Source organism: Eurytemora carolleeae, unplaced genomic scaffold (genome assembly GCF_000591075.1).
Source record: "Eurytemora carolleeae unplaced genomic scaffold, Eaff_2.0 scaffold258, whole genome shotgun sequence".
NCBI classification, from domain to species: Eukaryota; Metazoa; Arthropoda; class Copepoda; order Calanoida; family Temoridae; genus Eurytemora; species Eurytemora carolleeae.
In genome coordinates, this window is record NW_019396226.1 from 113,316 (window position 1) to 139,324 (window position 26,009).

Genomic DNA, 26,009 nt, shown 5'->3' on the forward strand with positions numbered 1-26,009 from the left:
CCCCCCCCTACACAACTTAATTGGGAATTTTACCCCTTCCCCTTTTCAAAAGCTGTTTCCGCCCCCTATGACAATATCTATTCATATATAGTAAATATGTTTGTCTGTCCGGTCATTTAATTCATAAACCTCTTGACCGATTTCCTGGTTTCCAGATAAAGCTGGAAGCTAGTCTAAAAATTTGCCTCAAACACAGGACTGTTTAAGTTTTAGAATGGTTAAAGATTTTCTTTGTAACGTCTTGGTTGATTTTATAATCAAAATATAGTTTAAAAATAAACTGGGTTCACTTCCAAGCTAATGTATGTAAAACTTATATTAATATTTTATGTACCCCCCGACATATTTGCTTCAAATTTTGATTGGAGAACTAGATAGAACCGCGGGAATGTAGCATGGTTAAAAAATTCTCAATGTGGGTTGACTTTCATGGAAAAAATATAGTTTCTAGACAAAGCTGGGTTTCCAAGCTAGTTAATCAATATTTGATTACATATATAATTTGATTACATATATCATTTGATTACATATATAATTTGATTAGATATATAATTTTATTACATACAGTGAATCCCTTTAGAGAAACCACAATTGAAAATACAGGATTAATGGTATACAAGTATTGACTGGACAGCATGGTGACTACCCAGCTAGAAATATTCTTGAAAGGTAATTCTTACAGTGATTAAAGGATTTACAATCCGGATCATAGCTTTTATAGCATTCTTGGAGCCGAATTCGTTGTTTGTGGATATAGATTCGGATCAATATAAATTCATTCAATTATAAATAATGTATAATTTCAAGTAACCCTTCATGCAAATATGACAATGCCCAATTTTTAACAATACCCTTAAAAGCGGTCTGATCAAGTATACATAAGTTATCATTGTTTATAATTTCTAAAACTAATTACTTTCAATTGCATGTTTTCTACAAAAGTGACAATTGAGCATTTCTACTGCTGGAAAACATATAGAAATTATCCTAACGAAACACTAATAACCCCATTATAGCGACGATATTTTCAACATTATTGATCAGATAACGGTTTCAAGGATACCGTTTTCAATCAGGGAGGGAAAGCCCTGACGCCATGAGCCTCCGCTATTTAGACACGAGCCTCCCAGATTTGCTAGGCAGACCGAGCCTCCACCATGCAGTAAGAACCTCCGCTATGCAGTAAAAGAGCCTCCGTTATGCATGGCGGAGGCTTGGTGTCTGAACATCTGGGAGGCTCTTGTCTGAATGGCGGAGGCTCATGGGGTCCGGGGTTTCCCTCCCTCTTTGAATCAGACATTGCCATCTTTTCATGAAGGGTCATTTGAAATTATGCTTACTTTCCATTTTGAGGGCGGAAGAAAGATTTAACATTGAAATTTAGTCAAATCTTAAATTTGTATATTTGTATGGGGTTTGTCAAGAAACATGATAATTGAACGATCATGCTTCGAAATAATCTTTAATGTATATTTTGATACTAAAAATGTTGTATTCTGTAAAGTGTAAATTGGTTTGTTTGTTTTGATCGCCAACTCTTGTGATTTAAACAGCTTATGTCTGAACAATGTCTTACAGAATTTTTAACACTATAAACACTATGTTTAGTATGATATAATTCAGAATTCTTGACAAAGACGATATCTAAGTATGATCTCTCAATTCCAATGTTAATTGGAATAGCCTGTAGACGGCTTTTTACATGCTCAGTCCGCAGATACAGGGTGTCCTATGAAACATGACAGTAGCAAGACGATTGTGGTCTCCTTTTTTGTTGCTTTCAATATTACTCTAGGTAAGAAAAATTTCGTTCAGATATCGGTAATTTTTCTTTAATTTAAGAAAATTGAATTCTGAACGAAATTCTTAATATCTCCAGTAATATTGACAGCACATTAAGGCAAACCACATTTTGGAAATGTCAGGACTAGGAGATTTTTGTGATTATTGTTTTAAGAATCATACATGTAAAAGTAGGTTGAGACTAAATGTCACAAATAATTCCAAGTTCAACGACAACTTTTAAGCTGTCTTGCTACTGTCATGTTTCGTGGGACACCCTGTATAAAAACAATTAAAAGAAAAAACACGCACAACAAACTATGAACACATTAGCACTGAATCCAATTCCACATTCATAAAATTTGATTATCTATTTCTATCGTAGCTCCGAATCTTTCTGGATATCCTGTGGAGTGTATCCACAGATACTGGATATCAGCTTCCCATCTTTATCCAGTATTATGGAGATTGGTATCCATGCAGCCAATGGTAAACCTTTTTAGATTATTTTTATTCCCTTATTGCAAAAATTGATTCTTTGTTACACAGTTTTTGGTCCGACGAGCTCTAATAAATCTATCCTATTCTACATGGATTAAAATGTTATAAGAATGTAAGATACAGGGTTACCCACAAAGGATGAGACTTCATAAGACGATTGTACAGAACTTGCGCAGGCTGCAAACCTGGCTTATTTCTGCGCTTAACCATTTAGTAAACCATCAAAACACTAAATTCGATGCAGAAACTAAAAATCAAGATTCAAATCATCATATGTTTAAGAGTTTTGGGTCGTCTCGTAAAATCTCATCCTTTGTGGGTAACCCTGTAGTATACAATTAAAAGTGAAGGCAAGATAATAAAAGAGATGAGAATCTGTTTTGCCATTTATAAAAATCATAAAAATAACGTTTTTAGTGAAAAAGATAACAATCCTGTCCAGCACTGAGGACAAATTCCAGTTCAAAGAAATTACAAAATCAAGTAAGCTTCATAAAAATTGTTATTTCATTGATATTTCTAAAAAGCCTTAGATATAGGCCTAACGATACTTCCATATCTACATTATTGTCCTGAAGTGTACACAACTGAAGTCTGAGAATCAGAAGCTCGGTACTCACAATAGAAAAAATGTACAGTTGCTATAAATGATTAAACAAAGGATTGTTGAACAATCATCAAACCTGAGGCCGTTCCTTCCATAAACTACATTTGTCGACAACTTGACGTCTCTCATATTGGTCGTCAAATGTAGGGAGAAATATCTATCTATCTGAGGCCTTTCCTTCCATAAACTACATTGGTCGATAACTTGACGTCTTCTATATTGTCATCAAATGTACGGAGAAATATCTATCAGATCAGAATTTAGCACGAGACATCTAGAGGCCAACATATCGTCCCCCAAAGTACGTGAACTACACGACCACTTTCTATGGAGAGGGCGGGCTCAGACCACCAATTTAAAGACAAGTTTTTGCATCTTTTTAGCCTAGACTCAAATATATTTCAAATAAGAGGAAATAACACCTCTGTGGTTTGGATCATTATCAACACGAATGAATTATTGTACAGTTATCAAACCAAGGGGCCCATAACTGGGCCATATCATTAAATCTCTTGTTCAAGATTTTCTACCTACTTCAAGCCTTAAGGTCGTGAATTCAAGATTTACCAAAATTAATTTATTTAATACAAAATCTAAATAAAATTAGTGTCAAGTGATACATAACTGTTAAATAGATCACAGTTCAGTGCTAGTTTTATACTCCTCGCCAGGTTCTTTAGTTACAGAGTTATCTCCAGCTTCAGTAGTTACAGAACTCTTCAAAAAATACAAAACTCTTTAAATTATCTTAATTAAAAACTCTTTGAACAGTCCGAAAAAATATTTAGAGTTAACACTTTTTTTCTAATATTGAGCAGCTCGCCTTGAACGCCAGAATTAAAAACATACATTGAAGCTCATAAAAGTCTAGAATATGAAGACAATACTTGAGAAATCGTAGGTTTATTTGATATTGTTCTGAAGATACCAGTAGTTTTAAAATCAACTTAATTAGTGGAAGGGGTAAATATAAGTATTGAGTCATTATTAAGTGCATAATGCAAAATTGCGGTGTTTTATGTTCAATGGGAAAGTTTAAGTCGTCTTCCTATTCCACAGTTGTGTGCGTCTTACTGTACAAATAATTATTATGTTATCTGATTTTTCTGAACTTTTGAGCCTAATAAATTCAAAATGAATCTTGAAATATGCTGAGATAGATTAAACATGAAAGTGTAACTTTTGAAGGTCGTTCGTTAACTGTTTCCTTATAATAGGCATAATAAGTGTAAAAATTCTGTTTCCCCATAATAAACATAATAAGTGTTAAAAATTCTGTTTCCTCATAATAAACATAATAAGTGTTAAAAATTCTGTTTCCCCATAATAAACATAATAAGTGTTAAAAATTCTGTTTCCTCATAATAAGCATAATAAGTGTTAAAAATTCTGTTTCCCCATAATAAACATAATAAGTGTTAAAAATTATCAGGAATACCAAGGCTAAAACTTAAACGTTGTTTCTCACAAATTTTATTTTCAATAAATTAGTTTTGGTGATAGAATTAATACGAGAATATATGGTCACTCAGGTTTCAATTTTTTAATGGATGAGGGGGGGGGACCGCGGGCATCATTTGCTCAGATTTTACTGGGTTTTGTCCCTGAGCTGCTTCTGTGGTTTGTTCCAGTGTTGATTTACTTGAAGTTTCCACAGTTTCAGAACCATCATTAACATCCTCAATAGTAGCTTCTTCATCACTGGAAACATCTGAAACAGAATCATCATTAACATCCTAAATAGTAGCCTCTTCAGCACTGGAAACATCTAAAACAGAAACATTATTAACATCATCAATAGTAGCCTCTTCAGAATCATTATTAACATCCTCAATAGTAGCTTCTTCTTCACTGGAAACATCTGAAACAGAATCATCATTAACATCCTCAATAGTAGCTTCTTCATCACTGGAAACATCTAAAACAGATTCATTATTAACATCCTCAATAGCAGCTTCTTCATCACTGGAAACATCTGAAACAGAATCATCATTAACATCCTCAATAGTAGCTTCTTCATCACTGGAAACATCTAAAACAGATTCATTATTAACATCCTCAATAGCAGCTTCTTCATCACTGGAAACATCTGAAACAGAATCATTATAAACATCCTCAATAGTAGCCTCTTCATCACTGGAAACATCTGAAACAGAATCATTATTAACATCCTCATTAGTAGCCTCTTCATCACTAGAAACATCTGAAACAGAATCATTATTAACATCCTCAATAGTAGCCCCTTCTTCACTGTAAACATCTGAAACAGAATCATCATTAACATTCTCAATAGTAGCCTCTTCATCACTAGAAACATCTGAAACAGAATCATTATTAACATCCTCAATAGTAGCTTCTTCATCACTGGAAACATCTGAAACAGAATCATCATTAACATCCTTAAAAGTAGCCTCTTCATCACTAGAAACATCTGAAAAAGATCATTATTAACATCCTCAATAGTAGCCTCTTCATCACTACAAACAGAATCATAATTAACATCCTCAATAGTAGCCTCTTCATCACTAGAAACATCTGAAACAGATCATTATTAAAGGGAGTGTTTGCGAAAAATGAAAAGGGGTATAGGCTTGCCGCGATAAAAAAGCGCTTTTGATCGCTACTAATCTTACTTCTATCTGTTGCGTCTATAAGGAGAAAATTTTTAAAAACGATTAATACCGAAGAATGTAGTGTCCATACAAATTCAGAAAGATGCAACATTCAACTCGGATCGTAAACAAATCAATTTAATTCCAAACAAATCATTCAGATATTACAAACAATAGTCATCGATTTTTTTTTCGATGCATTCGTAAATAGTTGATATTTCATAATATTTTGTATTTTTCATGATCTGAGAGTTACATTTTTTCCTGTTTCGAGGATTTTTGATAATGAAGACGACATTTTCATATTTTCCAAGAATGTTCGAAAATCCAGCCCCAGCGAAAATTATTTAAAAAAAACTAAATCAAAAATATTATGAAATATTAACTATATACGAATAAGAGTATTTCATGCATCCTTGATCAGAAGTATTGCAATTTACCCGAGTTAGAACGGTTACCCTTAAAAGCTCTGTCTGATCAAGTATGAATAATAAATCCATGCTTTGGTTTCTTTTAACTATTCAGTGACTTACGCATACCAATGCAAAAGAGAAACAATAAAGAAATTATCAGAAATAAACACTTTGAGTCAGAAAACATGCTACTTTTATATACATATTATGAAAGCCAAAACAGAACGAAATTTTCACAATTGTTCCACTCTTGAAAGAAAAGGGATTTTGTGTATTAACACGGTTTTAATGGAACTTTTTTTAATAGCTTTTTTAGACAGAACATATCCTCAGATTGTTTACCTTCTCCATTCTTGTCCTTGTACTGCATCTCAGCGTTGTACTCCATGTTCCTGATCCTATTCTTCTCATCCTCCTCGGCCTTTCTTATCATACTCAGCTTTATTTCCTCTTCCTTAACATGAGAATTACATATTCATCTTTTCAAGTCTGAACTAATATCAGGACCCTTGTTCGTCTTAAAGGGAGTCACAACTGTACCCTCAAAAGCTTTGTCTGACCAATTACGAATAAGTACACGTGTTTGTTTCTTTTAACAGCTCCAGTACAAAAGGTAAAATTACAAAAGGTAGGAAGATCATAAGGTATAAAATAAAAGAGGTAGAATTACATATTGTTAGGTTAAGACAATTTCTGGGCCGAGCACTGCCGCTAGGATGGGCTAGGGGGTCGAGCACTGCGGCTTGTTAAATAACGTTGAATGATGTTCTGTTTCTCACCTTTTTAGGTTAGGTCAGTTTAAGACAATTTCTAGGCAGAGCGCCAAAGCTAGAACAGGCTATTACAGTTTAAATTTGAAGATAATTGCTAAATAAGAAGCATGAAATAGTCAGCTAAAATCAAAAATCAACATTTAAGAGGCCACAGTGCTCGGTCCGCTAGCCCATTCTAGCTGCAGCGGTCGGCCCAGAAATTTTCTTAACCTAACACATACATAATGTAAAATTTTGTAGCAGTCGACGTTTTTAAGGTGACAAAATGCTTACTGAAATTCAACAAGAAATTCAGTTTTAGGAATTTTTCAAAAATTTTCGCACATTTCCTGCAGAAATTGTAAAATTTCTTCCTTCTCAAAAGTTGGAAAAGTATACCTTGTGTAATTCTACCTTTTCTATGTTTTACATTCTGATCGTTCTACATTTTGTAATTCTACCTTTTGATATTCTACCTTTTGTAAATCTACCTTTAGTACTGGAGCCCTTTAAACTGTTAATTTTCATTTGCCGTTCTGCCAAAGTGGCTCAAGTATTTCTTGAAAAATCTGAGAAATCAGAGTTAAACACTTTAGAGCCAGGAAAACAACTTTATTTTTGATCAAATCAGGATTACAAGGTTACCCTTGAAATTGGACATTGTCATCTTTGCATGGAGGATCCCTTGAAATTACGCTTAATGTCTGGAATAACAATCACTATTCCAGGTTATTGATTAGGTTAAAATAGTTAGAAGCCACTGAAGTTGCGGTTTGGATGAAGGAGCGTTTTGTATTTCAACAGATTTTTCTTACTTTTTGAGTGGGAAGACCCTCTCCTCCTTCTTACCATTGTATATCTTAATTTTGCAATGTATGAGGTATACTTTGAGAAAAAGTATGAAAAAGTATAAATTAGCTTAACCCTATCCAGGGGCGTAAGAGAGCATTTGTGTAGGGGGGGGGGAACATTGGNTTTTTGAAAAAATATTGATATCTTTTTTAACTATGTAAACTATTCGATCATATGTTCACACATCCGTATGACAAGGTTATAATAAAATATTTATGTAATTTTCTTAAATGTACTCATCAGACACTTCCTCTTTAATACTGTGCGGTAAGCTTCAATGGGTAATTAATAGAAATGGAAACGTTTCTTAAAAAAATATCTATATTTTCAAAGAAACAATTCATATTGTTTAATTATAAATAATAATTCAAAGACACATTTACACTGAAGGCAGCATTGATTAAAGCTTTCTTAATGAAACTTTTTTAGTTAAGGGCAAAAGTGAGATTTTAAAGTATTTCTTATATAGGTGCCCCCTTCAGGGGGCGAGGCACTCGTAGGGGGGGGGCCGCTGCCCCCTCCCCTCGTACGCCCCTGCTTATTCCTGCCGGGGGGGGGGGCAATTTAACCCCCTGTAGTTTTTTCAACTCAAAAAGCATTGGTCTGAGGCTGTTGAAATTTTCTGACTTTTCCTTAATACCCATAGCCCTCCCTTTAGGTCTAAAACGAGGCTTTTATATCAACTTTCTGAATACTCAGGCACACTTCCTGAATGGCTACTTTTTTCTGTAACAATTTTTAGCTTTTTGGAATTTAAGAAAACGGATTGCACAAGTTTTGCAAAAAATTGCATTTTTTTGTATACAACCTGTTAAAATTTGCACATTTTTAGTCTTTCTTAATTACACATCAGGTTATTCAAAATTTAGAAAATTTTTGTGCACGTTAGAAATGGCATGGTCGAGGGCTTTCAAAAATGTATATTTTATCACTTTTTTTGGGCATCTTTTTTGGAAACATTTTTACTATATAACTGGATTTTGCCAAAACAATTCTATTTTTGCAAATTTGAAAATTATTTGACGGATTCTAAAAATAGAGTATTAGAGCTTTACAAAGATGTATCATTTGTCATATTTGGACATCTGGACATCAAACATGGGATTTAAAAGGGGCCCAGCGTATCCTGGTTTTGTTATTAAGTTAGGATTAGGGTTTAGTTTTCGGAATTTCACATTCCGCCCCCTTATTTTCGGATGGGGAGGGGTGGAAGGGGGGAAGAAGGGGGGATATTTTCAAAAATAATAAAATCATCTTACCAGTCTTCTTCGATTCTCTTTCACTTTAAGATTCTCCAAAGATTGTGAATACTTGCCACTGAAGATCTTTGCAGCATCATGAGCTTCATAACTCAGCTAAAATACATCCCTTGTTAGTGGGGAAAATATTAATGGGCGATAAATTGTTGTTTATTAAAACTTATTTTTGGATTTTCAAAGGCTCAAAAAATCCAATAAGTTCAAGAATTTGTTCAACTATTAAATTTATATTTATCCTGCAAAACGAACCCACTTTCGTTTTCACAGAATCGTTTTTCAGGGTTAAAAATGTTTTTTGTTCAATAAAATCTTTTCAGAATAAAGTTTTGTAATGTTTAAACCTTCAGACTTTTGTGGCGCTTTTTTAAAAGACCCTAAGAATTTTACAGAACTTTNCAGAATATTGGTAAACCATAATATTTTTTACCTTCTGGACCAAGCTTGGAATCCCAGTGAAAACACTGTTGAGAGTGTTCTTCAAACCTTCCTGCAGAGGAGGAACAACATCATCCTTTACAAGTTTTAAGGACTGCACGATCAACAGTTTTAAGAGCTGTTGAAGATGACAAGTTTTTAAGGGCTGTGGTCGATCAACAGTTTTAAGAGCTGTGTGGGATTATTAATTATAAAGGCTGTGAAAATTCAACAATTTAAAGAACTGTGGGCGATTAACAGAAATAAAGGCTGTGGACGATCAGCTTTGTTATAAGCTGTTGGCGATCAATAGTTATAAAGGCTGTGGGCGATCAGCAGTTTTAAAGGCTGTGGATGATTAACAATTTCAAGAGCTGTGGACGATTAACAGTGTTAAGGGTTGTTGGAGATCACAATTTTTAAGGGCTGTGAACAATCAACAGTTTTAAGAGCTGTTGGCGATCAACAGTCTTAGGAGCTGTTAGCAAGCACCATTTTTAAGAGCTGTGGGCAATCAACAGTTATATAAAGGCTGTAGACAGTCATCAGTTTTAAGAGCCGTTGGCGATCATAAGTTATGAAGGCTGTGGACAATCAACAGTTTTAAGAGCTACGGGCGATCACACGTTTTTGAGCTGTGGACAATCAACAGTTATAAGTGCTGTAGACAATCAACAGTCTTTGAACAATATTGATTTTGATTTGTTATGGAAAAATCTTTCATTGAAACATGGAAAGTCAATTTTTATATTATTAGAAAAAAAAACAGAAAGTTCTTAAAAAGACAGTCGGCGTAATTTCAAGATACCCTTCATTTAAAGAGTTACTGACAAAAAAAACCCTTTGAACCTTTAGCTGAACAAATATTATAAATATACTTAGTTGTGTTTTTGAATAGATAATTTCATCCAAAAAAATGGTTGATTCATGCAGCAGAGGCTAGAAATAAGGGACTGAATTGGTCTCTTAAAATATTGTAAATGAGAATATATTCCGCATGTTTATTCAAATATTGTAAATGAGAATATATTCCGCATGTTTATTCAAATAAAAGTTGCTCTAAATCTCGAATGAAACTCTTCCAATGAGAGGTCACTTAAATATAGAAGACAGGATCTTTAGTTTAGATAGTAAAAAAATTGAAAGGTAAATATCAATGACATCATTACCTTGATGGATCCTCCTATTCTAGCAGCTCTCTCTCCAACAGCTGCAGCTGCCTGTGATACTGCTGGTTTCACTCTCTCCTGCAGAACCTGAAGCAAAAATTAACCCTAGTTTACTTTTGAACTCATTGAGTATCTTAAGTGCATGGGAGTCATATTCATGGAATAACAATCATAAACTCTGCAAATTAAAGAACATTATTAAGAGTTTGTCAGTAATATTAAGTCACCAAACAGAATGTTTTCAAACCTTAACATTCTGTTAGAAATTTTGAAATAGTTAAAGTAAGTTCTAAATCATCAACTTTAGGGTTTATTATTACAGTAAAGNTCAGTAATATTAAGTCACCAAACAGAATGTTTTCAAACCTTAACATTCTGTTAGAAATTTTGAAATAGTTAAAGTAAGTTCTAAATCATCAACTTAATTAGGGTTTATTATTACAGTAAAGAAGAAACTTATTGACTCAGTTAACCTGAGAAGTAGAATTGGAGAAGTTTTCAAGTCTAGGCTGAACACTCTCTTTGTAGACTGCTTTGGAGTTCTCAGCAAAGGTTTCGAGTCTTGGGCGAACTGATTCTTGGTAAACTACTTTAGAAGATTCAGCAGCAGAATTGACACCTTAGAATTAGAAAATATTTTGGGAGAAGTTTTAACTTAAACAATTCAAAAATCTTCTTTGCCAACATTTAATTATCAAAATATAGACTGAAGTGTAGCGAATAGCTTGTGTGAGATGTTAATTTAAAGGGACTGTTAAGGGAAAATGAAAGGGGGTATAGGCTGAAAGCTAGTCACTTTAGCTCTTGATCGCGACCCATGAAAGTTATCTGATGTTCCTGTCTCAATAAATTGATATAAAACTGTGTTAAATTTATGCAAAAATTCATTTATATTCAATTTTGCATAGAAATAGTAACTTTAATTAGATCATATTCAGCATATATGCGACCAATCTGAAAACAAAGATATCCCAGAGAAACCTAATTTTCTCCAATTATTATTTTATATTTTTTTAAAAACAAATACTTGATAAAATTATTTTAAGTCAGTATTTTGTCAGAAGAACTCCCACCAATGAGAGTGCAGCATAATGGTCATGTGTCTCTGTCTGTATCACATGACCAGTATACTGCACTCTCATTGGTGGGATTTCTTGTGACACAATACAGACATTTAATATTATTAATTATATATATTAAAATGAAAATAAAAATTATAAAAATAATTGGAGAAAACCTAAGTAACAATAAGGTTTCTCTGCGATATCTTCGTATTCAGATTGGTTGCATATTTGCTGAATATGATCTGCACCTACTATTTTTATATACATATATATATGAATTTTCGTATAAATTTGACAAGGTTTTATATCAATTTCTCGAGACAGAAACATCATGTATAACTTTCATGGGTCATGATCAAGGGCTAAAGTGAATAGCTTTCAGCCTATACCTCCTTTCAATTTTCCTTTACAATCCCTTCAAAGGGGGTGCATTTGTTAAAATAAATTTGTCATTAACCATCTTCATAAAATACAGACCACAGATTTTCAATGAATGACATTAGAACCTTTCTCACTAACATTTCAGCAAATATCATATTGGTCATTAATCAGGGTTTTGGATGAAGTCAACGGCATGCAAATATCTTACCAGAAATAGCTGATCCTGCATAGTGACGAGCAGACTGGTAAGCAGGAACAGCATATTTGTTATATGCCGGTCTATAAAACAACATCAAAAGTTAATATCACTTTAGAAAATTAAAACCTTTCATAGACAAAAAATTTATTACAATGCAAAACAATTTTCTTACCTGGCAGACTCTGATATTGGTTCCACAACATAATCATTTACTGAGCTAGCAACTGGGTTAAACACATAATCACTCATGGTTTGTGCTGCAGGATAGACTACCTTAGAGGTTAACTGAAAATTATTGAAATGTAAATATTGCCAAGAGATTAAAGTTTTTATTTACCTCTTCATATGTGGGCTTAATCACATCATCTTTCATGGTTCCAACAAAAGGTTTGACATCTTCCTCCACAATATTGCTTGCAAGCTCAAGGGTTTCTTGAACATCAAACAAGAGTCCTTGAATTGCTGGGATCAGGGCAGGAACCACTTCTCTCGTTGTGTACTCTCCTGTTTCTTGAGCAACTTGTTTCAGTTGCTCCTGGAGTAACCAAAGACTTTCTTGCAAAGATTTCATCCTTGGTTTGGCCACTTCCGATGCATAAATTGCCCTACTTTCAACTATTTTACGTCCTTGTCTAGCAAAATCTTTTATATCTTCAGGTACACTATCAACAGCATAGTTAAAGGTTCTCTTAGCTTGAGGAATATATCTGTAAGCAACATTCCTGTAACCAGTCTCCACTAATGGCTTTATACGCTTTCCTACATGTTTGCCTACCTCAACAACACCATGGTAAGCTGCTTCTATCTCAGTGGGAATAGCATTCCTGAATGGAGTTAGTGAATCAACTAATGATTCCAATGGGCCTTTTTCAGTTTTGTAAGCCTGAGAATTGTGTTGATTAAGGTTTGACTGGCTATTGAAAGAAATTGGTTTTGAATATCTGGTTTTATAGAAACCATCGGAAGACAGGTCATATACTTCCTGTGATGGGAATTCTGAACTTTGTTCATAAGCAGAATAGGTATTGTGATTTGCTCCAGTTTGCTCACCATATTGAAAGGGTGGCTCACTGTGTTGATGGGAACCTTGACTGAAATAACCAGATGATTCATGAAATTGTGGACTTTGCTTTTCAGGGTAGGGATATTGGTCAGGTTGATGATATTGATCTGAAGAACCTCTGTTATAAGATGGAGAAGGTTCAGGGTTATATTGATGAACAGAGGGGTCATTTGTATACAAACTACTCTCTGAGGGATTACTTGCCTGTCTACCATTCTGAAGAACTGTCTCTAACTTATGAAGGTTAATTTGGTCATTGATAGGCAGATCCAGTTCCTTCACCAACCATTGATATTCAGGATCATAATAGCCAACACCATGGGCTCGTTTTCTTCTGGCATGAGAAAGCTTTTCCACCTTATTTGGTCCCAAGATTGTGTCAACTATATTTGTGATATCATGATCAGCTTTAATCAATGCCTCTAACGCCTTTTCCATACCTTCATTGTGTTCCAAGATCTTATTCACAGCCTTCATGTTGTCAACTGATCTTTTAAACGCATCCTCCATTTCAGTATTTTTAGACCTTTTTTCCAGACGATAGTTTGGCATCTTTTCTTCTTTGAGGATTTTCTCCATCATCTCCACATCAGTAGCATCGTCTTCATGTTTGTTCCCAAGAACCTTTAAGATATTTCTACATTAATATATGTAAGAGAAACATAGGAATTAGGAACACTAATAGAGAAATTAAAAAAAATTTAAACAAAAAACAAACAAACCCTTTTTACCTTATGTACAGCTAAATCCAGCTCATTCTCGGCATTCATCATCTTGTTGATATCTGCAAACCTATTTCCAGGATTCTCAATAACAGAGTTCATAACTTGCTGGAACTTTTCAACTGCTTTTGCTAACTGTTCTTTTTGATCTTCATCGGTAGATCTTCTTTGTACATTTAAATGTTCCACCAATTTTTCAGTCTCTACTTCAGACTCTTTTTGAGATTCATCTACAATCTTCTTAAACATTTCAATATCCTGGTTCCCAAGAATCTAATTTGAAGAAAACATTAGAACAGTTTAGTTCAAATACAAATAAATATTGTAAAAGTTAAACTCAAATAAGATGAGTAAGAAGTTAACCTGTTGCAAAGCTTTATCAAAGCTTTTCCCTGCATTTATCATCTTGAGAAGTGCATCTTCAGAATTTTCGGAAGTCTGTATTATTTTTTCAGCTACATCAAAATTAAGAGCATCTTCTTCCTAAATATTTCATTTTTTATTATTTAAAAAGTAGATAAAATATGAAAACATTACCTCCTGATTCAATCCAACAGCGCTGCGTCTAAATATCTTGAACTTGGAATTAAATGGTTGAGCCTTAACTGGAGATGGGACTGAAGGCTTCTGGAATAAGGAATATTTTGAGTTAGTGAAGTCAATTGTCAATTAACTCATTTCTTAATGAATAAAATCTATACTTTTTTCGTACATTCCTAACTTGAAAACAATATATTTAAAAAAAAGCAAATTAAATTGTTAAGACTTAAACTTTGTATGAGATAACCAATCGTGATATTTCATTAAAACAATAAACCATTTTTAGTACACATACAAATGTTGCATCTGTCAGTTTATAAGAAAAAACTTACTGTTATCTCTAGTTTAGCTTTATCTTCTTTATGTGAATCAATTGGTTTCTCCTTCCTCTCGACATTCATAACTTCTGTATAGTGGGTGATACCACTGGAGGATCCCTTTCCAAGGATTTGATGAAGCTTAGACGGATCAAATGTTGTAGCAGTCTCTCTCTTTGTCAGCATAGAGTATGCAGGATAACCAGTTTGTGCCAATGGCGTGTTATCAAAGTTGGTTTGGTATCTTTGCTCTTTGCTGATAAAAGACTTTTGGCTTAAGGTTTCAATTGTGTCTCCGAATGATGTTGGAACCAGGGGGTTGGGTTGGTCAGAAGTTTCAGTTAAATATAGTTGACCAGAGTTTGAGTTCTTTAAAAGAAGAAAACATCAGTTTAGTTTTGACATCATAAGTTAAAGAATTGAAAATTGAGGTAAGTTACATACCAAGGAAGAATAATCTATGGGAATGATGTTTTTTCTCTCTGCGTCATATCTAAAGAGAAATTTCTATTAAATAGAATTAGAGTTTTCAAACTTTTCTGGATAAATTTGGAACCTGAAGGGCCTGGAACCTTTACTGGAGCTGTTAGAATTATAAATTTTTACAAACTTTTGGAAATTAACAGTTAAACCTTTTTCTTTCATTTTCATATTAACAGAATTCATAATTAACAGATCTAGACTGATTTTTTTCGAGTTTTGATAAATCATTGTAAAAGTCTTTTTCTAACCTAATCTCAGCATTTTCCATAACATTGTGAACTGTTTTGGGGAACTCATGGTAGATAACTTTCCAGGCAGCAGGCAGGTTGATAAATCTCTTACTGCGGGATTCTAAGAATAAATTTATTAAAAAAATTAACAAAAAAATAAAATGAATCCATAATCTAAACAAAGCAGTTTTTTGATAAAAAATGTATTAAAACAATTCCGAGTGTCAACATCACAAAGAAAAGAATCATGATCAGACAAATTAGACCTTTCCATCGTAACTTAGGAACCAATTTTCACCCATTAGATGTAGATTTTTAGTATTTGCTATTTTGAATTTTTGACGGATTCTGAATAAGAGATAAAAATATAAATATACTCTGATACAGACAAGATGCTGTAGTTAGTTTTATGTGTGTACTGTAACAATGTTCCTACCCAAGACCAAGGAATCATCTGCTTTACTCTGCTGTTCTACTTTCTCTTGTCCCTGTAGTTCTCTTTCTTTTACTTCATTCTTCTGTTGATTCCTCTTCTTGCTTTGGGCCAGAGCTGCCTTTATAAGCATAGCAAAGCTGCTTCCTACCCTCTGCATCCCATTCTCAAATACACTCAAATCCTTCAAAATTAAAATTAACTGCAAAGTACAAAATTGTGCAATATTTTTATCCTGAAATTAGGAAATATGAAAAACTATTCCATCATGTTCGTTTCTAGGCGTTTTTGGTTCGTTCTTAGCATATATTTTGGTTTAGTGTAAGAAAGGCAAGTTTAGAATATATAATAGCTTTTTTGACAGTTGGACTATATTTTACCATATAAGAAAATTTAGGCAAAAATCGAGACAATAAACATCAAAATTGGACAATTTATTAAATACCGGAAACTCGGGTTAAAACTTTCAAAATAGGTTTGAGTCAGAAGCATCAAAATCAGCACAGAAACAATTAAACAAACTTCAAGAAGCTCACAGAACCCTTATGCAAACGAATACCTACCTTATCTATGGTTGAATCTAGTCCAAGAGCTGTCACCGAGTCCTCCCAAGTACTTAACAATAAGATTTAAACTTTTAGATGTTACAGAGAGAACCAGAAAATTCTGGAATAGGAAGGCGACTTTAAGACTCAAGTTTCGACTTTAAATGAACGTGTAAACTTAAAACAGGCCCATTTAACTAGTGATTTAATAAGTTAATGGTAAAACGATTTGATTTATAACAACATAATTACTTTAGCTAAAATGCAATTTGGAAGGATGACCGATTTTAATTCTAAACCGATTAAAGTTAATTTAATTTTATCTTGTCTCATTTAAGAAAATTTAATACAATCAGTCTTTTAAAGAGCAAAGAATATTGCTTTAACAATTTTAATAAAATTTTTAAAAAAAACTCTTAAATTTGCGAAAACTCCATGTAAGCTTTAATCTTATCTTGTTATTATATGGACTAAGATATACCTGGACCAAAGCCTAAAGGCGTCGAGTGACTTTAATAAAAACGTTGTGTTAGCTTTTCTTGGCGTGTTGTGTCCCTTTAAAGAATCCTATTGTTTTGTTTTGGTTTAGTGTCAATCCAATTATGAACTTATTATGATCCTGCGTCCCTTAAAAGAATTCTAAATGAACTTGTTTTGATTTAGTGTTCCTTTAAAGAATCCTAAATAAACCTGTTTTGGTTTAGTGTCCCTTTAAAGAACCCTAAGAACATGTTTTGGTCTAGTGTCCCTTTAAAGAATATCCTAAATGAACCTGTTTTAGTCTAGTCTCCCTATAAAGAATCCTAAATAAACCTGTTTTGGTTTAGTGATCCTTTAAATAATTCTAAATGAACCTGTTTTGGTCTAGTGACCCTAGTTTTCACCTGTTCTTGATGTAGTTTTCAACTACAGAATCCTAGCAACCTTTGTGGTAAAATGTCCCTTTAAAGATTTATCATTGTGTCCCTTTAGACTATTACCTGGGTCCAATGTTAGTATTCCTTGATCTGACCGGCCTTGAAGACCAGCTGAGTAGGACAACCCCCAGCAACAACCAGCCATTTATATTCATCTATTTTTAAAATACCATTCACATTTTAAAAATTTCACAAAAGTTCAAAATTTGTTGTAAACCAAGCTCTTGAGCTCGAAACTTTTGAGTGGAGTATTGTTATAAGTCTTGGACGGTTGAAGAGGGCACTATAGATTTAAGAATAGTTAAAGTTATCCCTGTTGGGTAGGACCGCGACGGGATATCTAAGATATCCGTAGACCTAACTTTCGATATAGAAACCAACCCACTCAACTCTACTTTTCAAAGCTAAGCTAGGAACGTTCCATGGTTCTGTTACCAAATCAAAATTTGAGGCATATAAGTCCCGGGGTTCAACAGTTATGATCGGACATACAAACAAACAGTGATCCGCCATTATGAATATAAATGTAGATTATTAGCTTGACGGAGAAGGGCTGAAATTAAAAAATCCCCCTTTCTTAGGTCAATATTGATGTTTAATGCGATTGTAACTAAACAATACTATACTGTCGCATCAAGTAAAATGATAACATTTGGATAAAATCACATTTTAATCCAATATAAATCAATTTTTTAAGATTACATCCATAATATTTGAATTTTAAAAAACCATATAAAAATTTTACTTTGTAACTAATGAATGACCAAAGCAAGCTTTTTGCAGGGTTAGAAGGGTTAGAACCCCCCCCCCCCACATTTAGGAGATAAAGACGAGAATTTCAATTCACTAATTAAAAAAAAATCACACATTCACTTTCAATCCCTGTAATAACACTGCAGCGATCTATGTTTAGTAGAAAACTGATTCCTGTTATGTTTACTCGAAAAGCCAGTTTATTAAATAATATGTGTACTGCAACTTTGTATAAAATAATGTACTAGGTAAATGAACACTTTATCATGTACAGAGGCCGTTCCATCTATAGATAATGGACGTGTAGTTCACGTACTTTGGAGGACGATAATTTGGCCGCTAGATGTCTCCCGTGAGTTATTCATGGACGGACAGAGTTGCTCACGCCACACGGTATCTGGATCATTAGCCGTGCATTAGCCGTACTGTGGCCATGATTTATTTGAGAAAAGGTGGCAGCACTAATCAAAGTAGCTTTCTGATTTCATTTCATAAATTGATTGCAGTGTCTTGTTTTTAAGATCCATTATGAATTTGAAATTAATTCCAAGTACAATTTCCTAAGCTTAAGATAGTTTGCCGCGTTCAAATCAAATTCGTAAAAAGCTTTCCCTTTTCCTCCGTCGATAGGGGTCGCATATGTATGTGTTTGTGGTCGGACAATACTCAGACACTGATAACTCATGGAAGAACGCGTTTGAACAAAACACTATTTCTCCATACATTTCACGACCAATATAGGAGACGTGAAGTTGTCGACCAATGTAGTTTATGGAAGGAACGGCCTCAGTCTACACTGTATAAGCTTGATTTCTTAGTCCTGCTATATTAAGTACAACCCAAAGATAAGAGAGTTACAGAGATCGACTAACATCTATAATATGTTCTATTGTGTACAAGTACTGTACACGACCAATCAGGAGACATCTGTATTCAGGGATATTTAAGGATCCTTTGAATAGTAAATGCAAAATCTTTAAAAATAGACATTATTCATAAACGTTTTAGTTTATGTTTAAAATTGGAGTTTCTTTAAAAGTTGTAAAACTTAACCCCTGAATGCAACAAGTGCAGGTCGTCAGATGTCAGTCAAAAAACATTTGCATGGCGTGCCGGGTCGCTATAGGCCTGTTCAGCCTATCCAGGTAGAGTGTATGAGCAGTCTGTGTAGTCATCTGTGGAACAACCCATAGTCACACTATGAATTAATCTGTACCAGAGCAGTGTAGATAGATAAATACGACCCATGGTAGCACGACTAAAAAATCGGACTAAAGTGTATAATAATCAACCAAAGAAAAAAACTCTCACTAGACAGGACAGCAGGTCTATTACTAGAAATCAAGAATGTAATGCAAGGAAGGTTATTTCAGAATTCTACACATCTTTTGTACTGCAATGTACTGTCTCTGGGCGGTAATGTAAACATAAGACGGATGTCAAAGCCTGACATGGGATCCATCTTTCATATAGAAAAATCAATGAAATATTCTGGTCATAGGTAACTATTATGTGAATTATCAAAATTATCAAAATTTAATGCTTTTAACCTCCTCGGATACTATACGAACACTGATGCATCTATTCTTGTTTACAAATTCCGCCCAAAGAGAACTGGTTTTAATATGTACGCAGAGTATACACGACTGCAATTAACTTTCCTTTTATTACACCCTTGCTAGAAATTGTGTCTTTGATGTTGTTACAAAGAAAAGTTTTACAAGACATCTTATTAAATCAATAGTTAAGTGAAAGGGGTCTAATGCACTGCACAAGTCATAACTGGAGTCTAAAAGTTGTCTTCCTTTTTCAGAGTTTTCTGGTTATCACTGTATATAACTTTATGCATATATTTAAAATTTAAAATGTACAGTGTACGTGCCAGAGGCGCAACTAGGACTTTTGCTAGGGGGGGGGGGCAATATATTATTTTGTTGGGGTTAAGGGGGGGTGTCCCACCCCTTTTTCGAAAATTTTTCAAAAACAAAAGTGCTTTTTTAAGGGTTTGAAGTCGAAAAATAGGAAATTTTAAGTTGTTGCATGCAGATTTGGCTGTGTTCAATTCAAATCGATTTTTGTTCTTGTGTTTTTACAAAATTTATACTTCCAACAGCTGTAAAATGAATGATATGAGTCAATTCATTGAATATGTGTGCGAATCGCAAAAGAGTATTTTTTAAGTACCTGGTTTAATTACAGATTAAATTGCAAGAAATAATCATATATAGTTTCTGGAAAAAAAACATAAAAATACAAAGGTAAATAATAAATTCAATCATCTACATTGAAAAAGGACAGATAATGTTACCTTTTCTCTTGAAATTATTGAATTAATGATTGATCTAACCAACATTCATAACCTAAATTCATTTTCGATTTTACAGAACTTCTGTCAAAGAAGATAAATCGTGTTAGTTATCAAATATGATAATCAGTTAGAAATTTGCCAGGTTCAGAATTTTCTCTAGATTTGGAACTGAGTTTTTGCCACAAACTCAAATATTCTAATCCCTAAATCTTTGCACCGAGTGGTGTAAACATTTGATATTTCAAACTAGGAATATTTTACCATAAGAATTCAAAGTTTGATATCTACGAGTACTCTATAAACTCAACACAAATAAAATACAGTTCAGAACTTTTTTTTACATTAATTGTTTACAATAGCCGTTTGCCTTGAGAATTGAAAAAGATAAAAATACTAACTATAGTATGATAAAATTTCTACAATAACTCTATTGGTTTTCTTATTCCTGTGATACTGATTTTCGCCATTCTTTCTTTCTTTTCATTCTGCAGAGGGGGGGGTGGCGCCCCCCCCCTCTCAGGTGCTAGGGGAGGGCGCGCGCCCGGCCGCCCCCCTCCTAGTTGAGCCTCTGGTACGTGCAACCTGCAAATTAATTTTGAAAAAACGAAATAAACGAGTTGATCCAAAACTTTAAATATTGGTTAAAAAAATAATGATATTTGTTTTTCCACATTCTTACCTACTCAAACTTTACATAACTGGAAAACTGAACGTCAATGAATATGACATATTTTGTAATCTAAAATTATCTGAATTTAAAAGATGGAATGTCTAATTCACAACAGTACCGTTGTAGCCGTTCAAATATTTTCAATAGCTTTAAAGTGTTTAATTTTGACAGTTTGCTTTATCTTGTTCCTTGAGCAGTAATGTGAAATTCACTTTAGAGAAAATAATCAACTTTCAAAAAGAAGATTTTTGATATCTTATGCTTTCTTGGTCAGAGAAAGATTTGAAGGGTACCGTCGTAAATCTGGCATGCCATTCTATAAATCTGGCATGCCATTCTATAAATCTGGCATGCCATTCTATAAATCTGGCATGCCATTCTATAAATCTGGCATGCCATTCTATAAATCTGGCATGCCATTCTATAAATCTTGCATGCCATTCTATAAATCTGGCATGCCATTCTGGCATGACATTCTATAAATCTTGCATGCCATTTTATAAATTTGGCATGCCATTCTATAAATCTTGCATGCCATTCTATAAATCTGACATGCCATTCTATAAATCTGGCATGCCATTTTATAAATCTGGCATGTCATTTTATAAATCTGGCATGCCATTCTATAAATCTGGCATGTCATTCTATAAATCTGGCATGTCATTCTTTATAAATCTGGCATGCCATTCTATAAATCTGGCATGTCATTCTATAAAAATAGCATGCCATTCTATAAATCAAGAGTCACTTAAAATAATGTTTACAATTCCTTTTAATCAGTCCTTCTCGCCTCTCTCTATTATAGTACAGACTACAGAGTGATAAATATAAAACTGTGAAACAGGAAGACAACATTATAGCATTAGTTAAGTGTATTTGATATTGTTGTATAGTTTTACAAGACACTTATTAAATCACTAATTAATTGAAATATGTCTGTTTACACTGCATAATTGGCGTGTTCTATGTTCATTGGACTATTTAAAGTCATACTTGAGTCTTAAAGTCGTCTTCCTATTTTAAAGTTTTCTGATTATCTCTGTAAAAAGTTTCAAGGTTTAAACAAGTTGAGATGAGAATGAATTGAGCTGTGTTCAGTAAATAAAAGAAATATCACTCCAAGGCCCAAAATTTAAAAGAGTATCGTTGAAAAAAACTCCCAAGTTTCCTTTGTGTACATTTTGATTTGAGAGATTCCAAACAAAAATGGAGAATATGAAGAAACTAAATAAAATGATATCCTTCACAAAAATATTGATATACACAAAATTGCCTGACCCTATTTTTGAAACCCGGGTTTCAAAACTGGTTTTCATAACGATACCCTGTCTTAAGTTTTGGGCTCAGCTGCCTTAAAGTCGGTTTTGTACTTGAAATGAACCCCTGAGCCCGAAATTTAAAAGAGTATCGTTGAACGAAACTCCCGGGTTTTCTTTTTGGGGTCTTATTATTTGTGTAGATTTTTATTTAAGAGATTCGAAAAAATGGTAAAATATGATGAAACTAAATAAAACAATATTTCAAAACAAAAATATCGATATCCACAAAACTGCCTAAACCCATTTGTGAAACCCGGGTTACAAAACTGGTTTTCAGAACGATACCCTGTCTTAAGTTTTGGGCTCTGAGTTTTCAGTTCCTTGTTTACCTCCCAGTATTATTCAGAACTAACAAGTGGAGAAGGGCGGAAGCAAAACGAAACCTTGTATATAGACGAAAAAGCATCTTTAAAGGTAAACTGATTTGAATTTTAAACAATTATTTTAAACTAGAAATTTTCTAAACAAATCCCTCTCTAAAGTTTGTTTTAATAAAATTATTCATAAATTGAAACATTTCTAATCATTCGTAAGCCCTGCGAACAAACCATTTAGACTTTAAAATTTAGAATTACATACACAGGGTTACCCACAAAATATGAGACTACAATGCCGACCTTAAATTCTTTAAATATGACGACCTTAAAGGGACTGCAGCGGGATTTCAAGTGACCATCCATGCATATTTTGTGAACCTTTAAGATGTAAATTTATGAAAAAAAAACTCTGTAAGTTTCAAGATTGTCGAATTGAATTGAATTGAATTGAATTGAATTGAAGACCAATTAACGATTAAGAATCTTAAAGATATAATTACAACTGTAGCCTTGAAACCTATATCTGATCAATAATAAAGAAGATATTTTCGTTTTTCTAAGTTTAAAAGTATTTAATTCTGATAATGTCTATATGCTTTCTTGAAATAGAAATGCGGAAGTCACTGTTATAAAAAAAACCACAATTAAAAATTTAATTTTTTTAAATTAATAAACACAAATATATGATTCATACTTGATTAGACATAGTTTTTAAGGGTACCGTTGTGAATCGGGCATTGCCATATTTTCATGCATGGGCTCACTTGAAATTACGCTGTATAGTCCCTGTTAGCTTTAATTTGACCTACTGCTTAGAATATAGTCTTTTAATGAAGTATTTATTGTATTTATTAGCAAAGGAGAACCAAGGGAAGGGACTATGGAATCTAAAAACTTTGTAGGTTACTTTGTGTAATGTGTTTAAGAATTAAATGGCGACCGCCTTCAAATTTGCAATTATGCGTTTTTGAAAATCCAGAAGAGATTACATTATTTATGTAGAAAACACCTTTTAGAGCTGTTTCTGTTCAGGCAAAACATATTCGAATACGCATTGACTCTGGTTATCATCATTTTGTCGGTATTTATCATATTAAGGTAAATTTACTTTTCATTTTAATTCTCCAATAAATATGTATGTATCAATGATAAATTGAATCTGTAATCTAAGTTTCGGTAATAAACGAATGTGTAACAATGAGAAATGAATCTGTAAGTGTATGGATGATGAATGAATCTGTAAGTGTATGGATGATGAATGAATCTGTAAGTGTATGGATGATGAATGAATCTGTAAGTGTATGGATGATGAATGAATCTGTAAGTGTACAGATGATGAATGAATCTGTAAGTGTATGGATGATGAATGAATCTGTAAGTGTATGGATGATGAATAAATCTGTAAGTGTATAGATGATGAATGAATCTGTAAGTGTATGGATGATGTATGTAGGTGTAAGTGTATAGTGATGAATGAATCTGTAAGTGTATGGATGATGTATGAATCTGTAAGTGTATGGATGATGAATGAATCTGTAAGTGTATTGATGATGAATGAATCTGTAAGTGTATGGATTATGTATGAATCTGTAAGTGTATGGATGATGAATAAATCTGTAAGTGTATGGATGATGTATGAATCTGTAAGCGAAAAGAAATCTTTTCGTGTATTGATGATGAATTAATATGTCAGAATATCAGTGATTAATGAATCTTCAAGTTTCTGTGATGAATGAACATGTAGGTGATGGGAGCTGGAGCCGGAGAATCAACTTCAGCTACATTTACAGCAGGACAAATGGGAATTCAGGTTAAAAGTTTAAAAAATAGTAAAAAAGAGATTCAGAAGTTTTTAACCCAAAGCTTTTTTTCAGTCTGTCTACAACCGTGCCATAGTTGAAAATTGTTCGGGAAAAACATATTTATAAAACAAAGATTATTTTTCATTTCATTTGTTTCGCTGATTGTTTGTGTAAAACACAAATCAATTTGTGTTATTGGCAACATGAGATTGATAATTGATTCTATTTAAGTTTTGCCAGAGGCCCATAAAGATCATTGCAGGCGTGTATTATAGATGATTAAGTCTCACAACTGTATCTATTTCTAGGAGAGTCCTTCCCAGAATTCCAGAGTGACAAGTGGGGCTGTAAGGGCGGGAAAACAGAGTGCTCTACAGAGGAAACCTAGTAGTATAAACAGGAACCAAAGTATAGGACAACCACCACCAGGGCCTATACAGAATAGTGTTAGAGGATTTTCTGATAATGGAGACTCAATGCCATTGCCAAACAATGGATTCAAGCTTGGTAATAAAGAGACGCTCATTCCGAAATATGGGAATGATCTTCCGTCAGACGATGACACTGGCTTAAACAATGATGATGATATTTCTGCTTTTGGCAATACGGCGTCCAATTTTGGTAATAACGGTACAAAACCCAAATTTGGCAATAATGTAACCATTCCTCAGTATGGCAATGATGAAACCATTTCTCAATTTGGTAATGATGACACAATTTCTCAGTTTGGCAATGATGATACAATTTCACAGTTTGGAGATGGTATCACTATGTCAAAGTTTACAAATGGCAATGGAATCTCAAAATTTGTCAAGCAGGATTCAATTTCTAAATTTGGCAATGAGGATTCAATTTCAAAATTTGGAAACGATGATGCAATATCAACCTTTGGCGATGATGATTCCGTTTTAAAAGTAGGAAACTGTGAAAATGAGGACGGGGTTTCAAAGTTTGGCAATTATGATGCAGTATCAAATTTTGGCAAGAATGAAGCAATATCGAAATTTGGAAATGACGACGCAATTTCAAATTTTGAGAATAGCGATGCAATATCAAAATTTGGAAATGATGATGAAGTTTCCAATTTTGGAGTTGTAGAAAAGTTTGACAATGATGACAATGATGGCGATGATGTTGATAACGATGACGTTGACGATGACAATGTTTCTGGGTTTGACTATGACACAACAGATCCATTTGGCAAAGATGACACTTTCTCTCTCTATGGGAATAAAAGAGAGAAAACTGAGGGAGCTGAAAATTCAAGATTTGGAATGGAAAATAAAATCTCAAAGTTTGAAGCAAGTGATGATGATGATGATGATGATAAAAACTAGGATTTGATTTAATAAATTTGACAATGGATAGCACATGTCGTCTTTACTATTAGAATTGGTTGCAATTTAGTTATTAATTTATAAAATTCAATATATTGTATAGTTTTGCATTTTAAAATTACGAATTTTTTTTTCTAATTAAATTTCGTTTTAAACACTCTTTTAAATTATCAAAACGATAAGAATGACTAAATTGGTATTTGGAGTTATATTTAGAAATTTAATCTACTAGTACATTCATTCCCTGT

At 33.4% G+C, this 26,009-nt stretch overlaps 2 protein-coding genes across 3 annotated transcripts; one reads left to right on the top strand and one right to left on the bottom strand.

The window, feature by feature from the left end:
* Positions 1–609: 609 nt before the first annotated feature.
* LOC111698685 (protein PFC0760c) lies at positions 610–25,791 on the top strand (the record flags this gene model as incomplete). Its single annotated transcript, XM_023469085.1, is given in 7 exon segments — positions 610–669; positions 2,168–2,271; positions 2,701–2,766; positions 22,652–22,719; positions 23,655–23,720; positions 24,367–24,432; positions 24,733–25,791. Coding segments are annotated over 7 exon segments (1,459 nt in total), but the record flags the coding sequence as incomplete, so codon positions are not given.
* On the bottom strand, positions 3,446–17,441 carry LOC111698684 (uncharacterized). 2 transcript variants are annotated; one of them, XM_023469084.1, is made up of 19 exons: positions 17,319–17,441; positions 16,357–16,408; positions 15,797–15,977; positions 15,379–15,481; positions 15,092–15,140; positions 14,663–15,016; positions 14,328–14,417; positions 14,154–14,273; positions 13,800–14,063; positions 12,343–13,692; positions 12,178–12,290; positions 12,015–12,085; positions 10,835–10,980; positions 10,362–10,448; positions 9,206–9,289; positions 8,779–8,874; positions 6,258–6,369; positions 4,495–4,601; positions 3,446–3,607 (listed from the first exon to the last, which is right to left on the bottom strand). In XM_023469084.1, the coding sequence occupies exons 1-19, from the start codon at positions 17,408–17,410 to the stop codon at positions 3,527–3,529; spliced, it is 3,552 nt and encodes a 1,183-aa protein (XP_023324852.1). In that variant the 5' UTR covers positions 17,411–17,441; the 3' UTR covers positions 3,446–3,526. The 2 variants fall into 2 exon arrangements, with proteins under 2 accessions (XP_023324852.1, XP_023324851.1); XM_023469083.1 differs by lacking the exons at positions 3,446–3,607; positions 4,495–4,601 and adding an exon at positions 4,608–4,922.
* Positions 25,792–26,009: the final 218 nt, after the last annotated feature.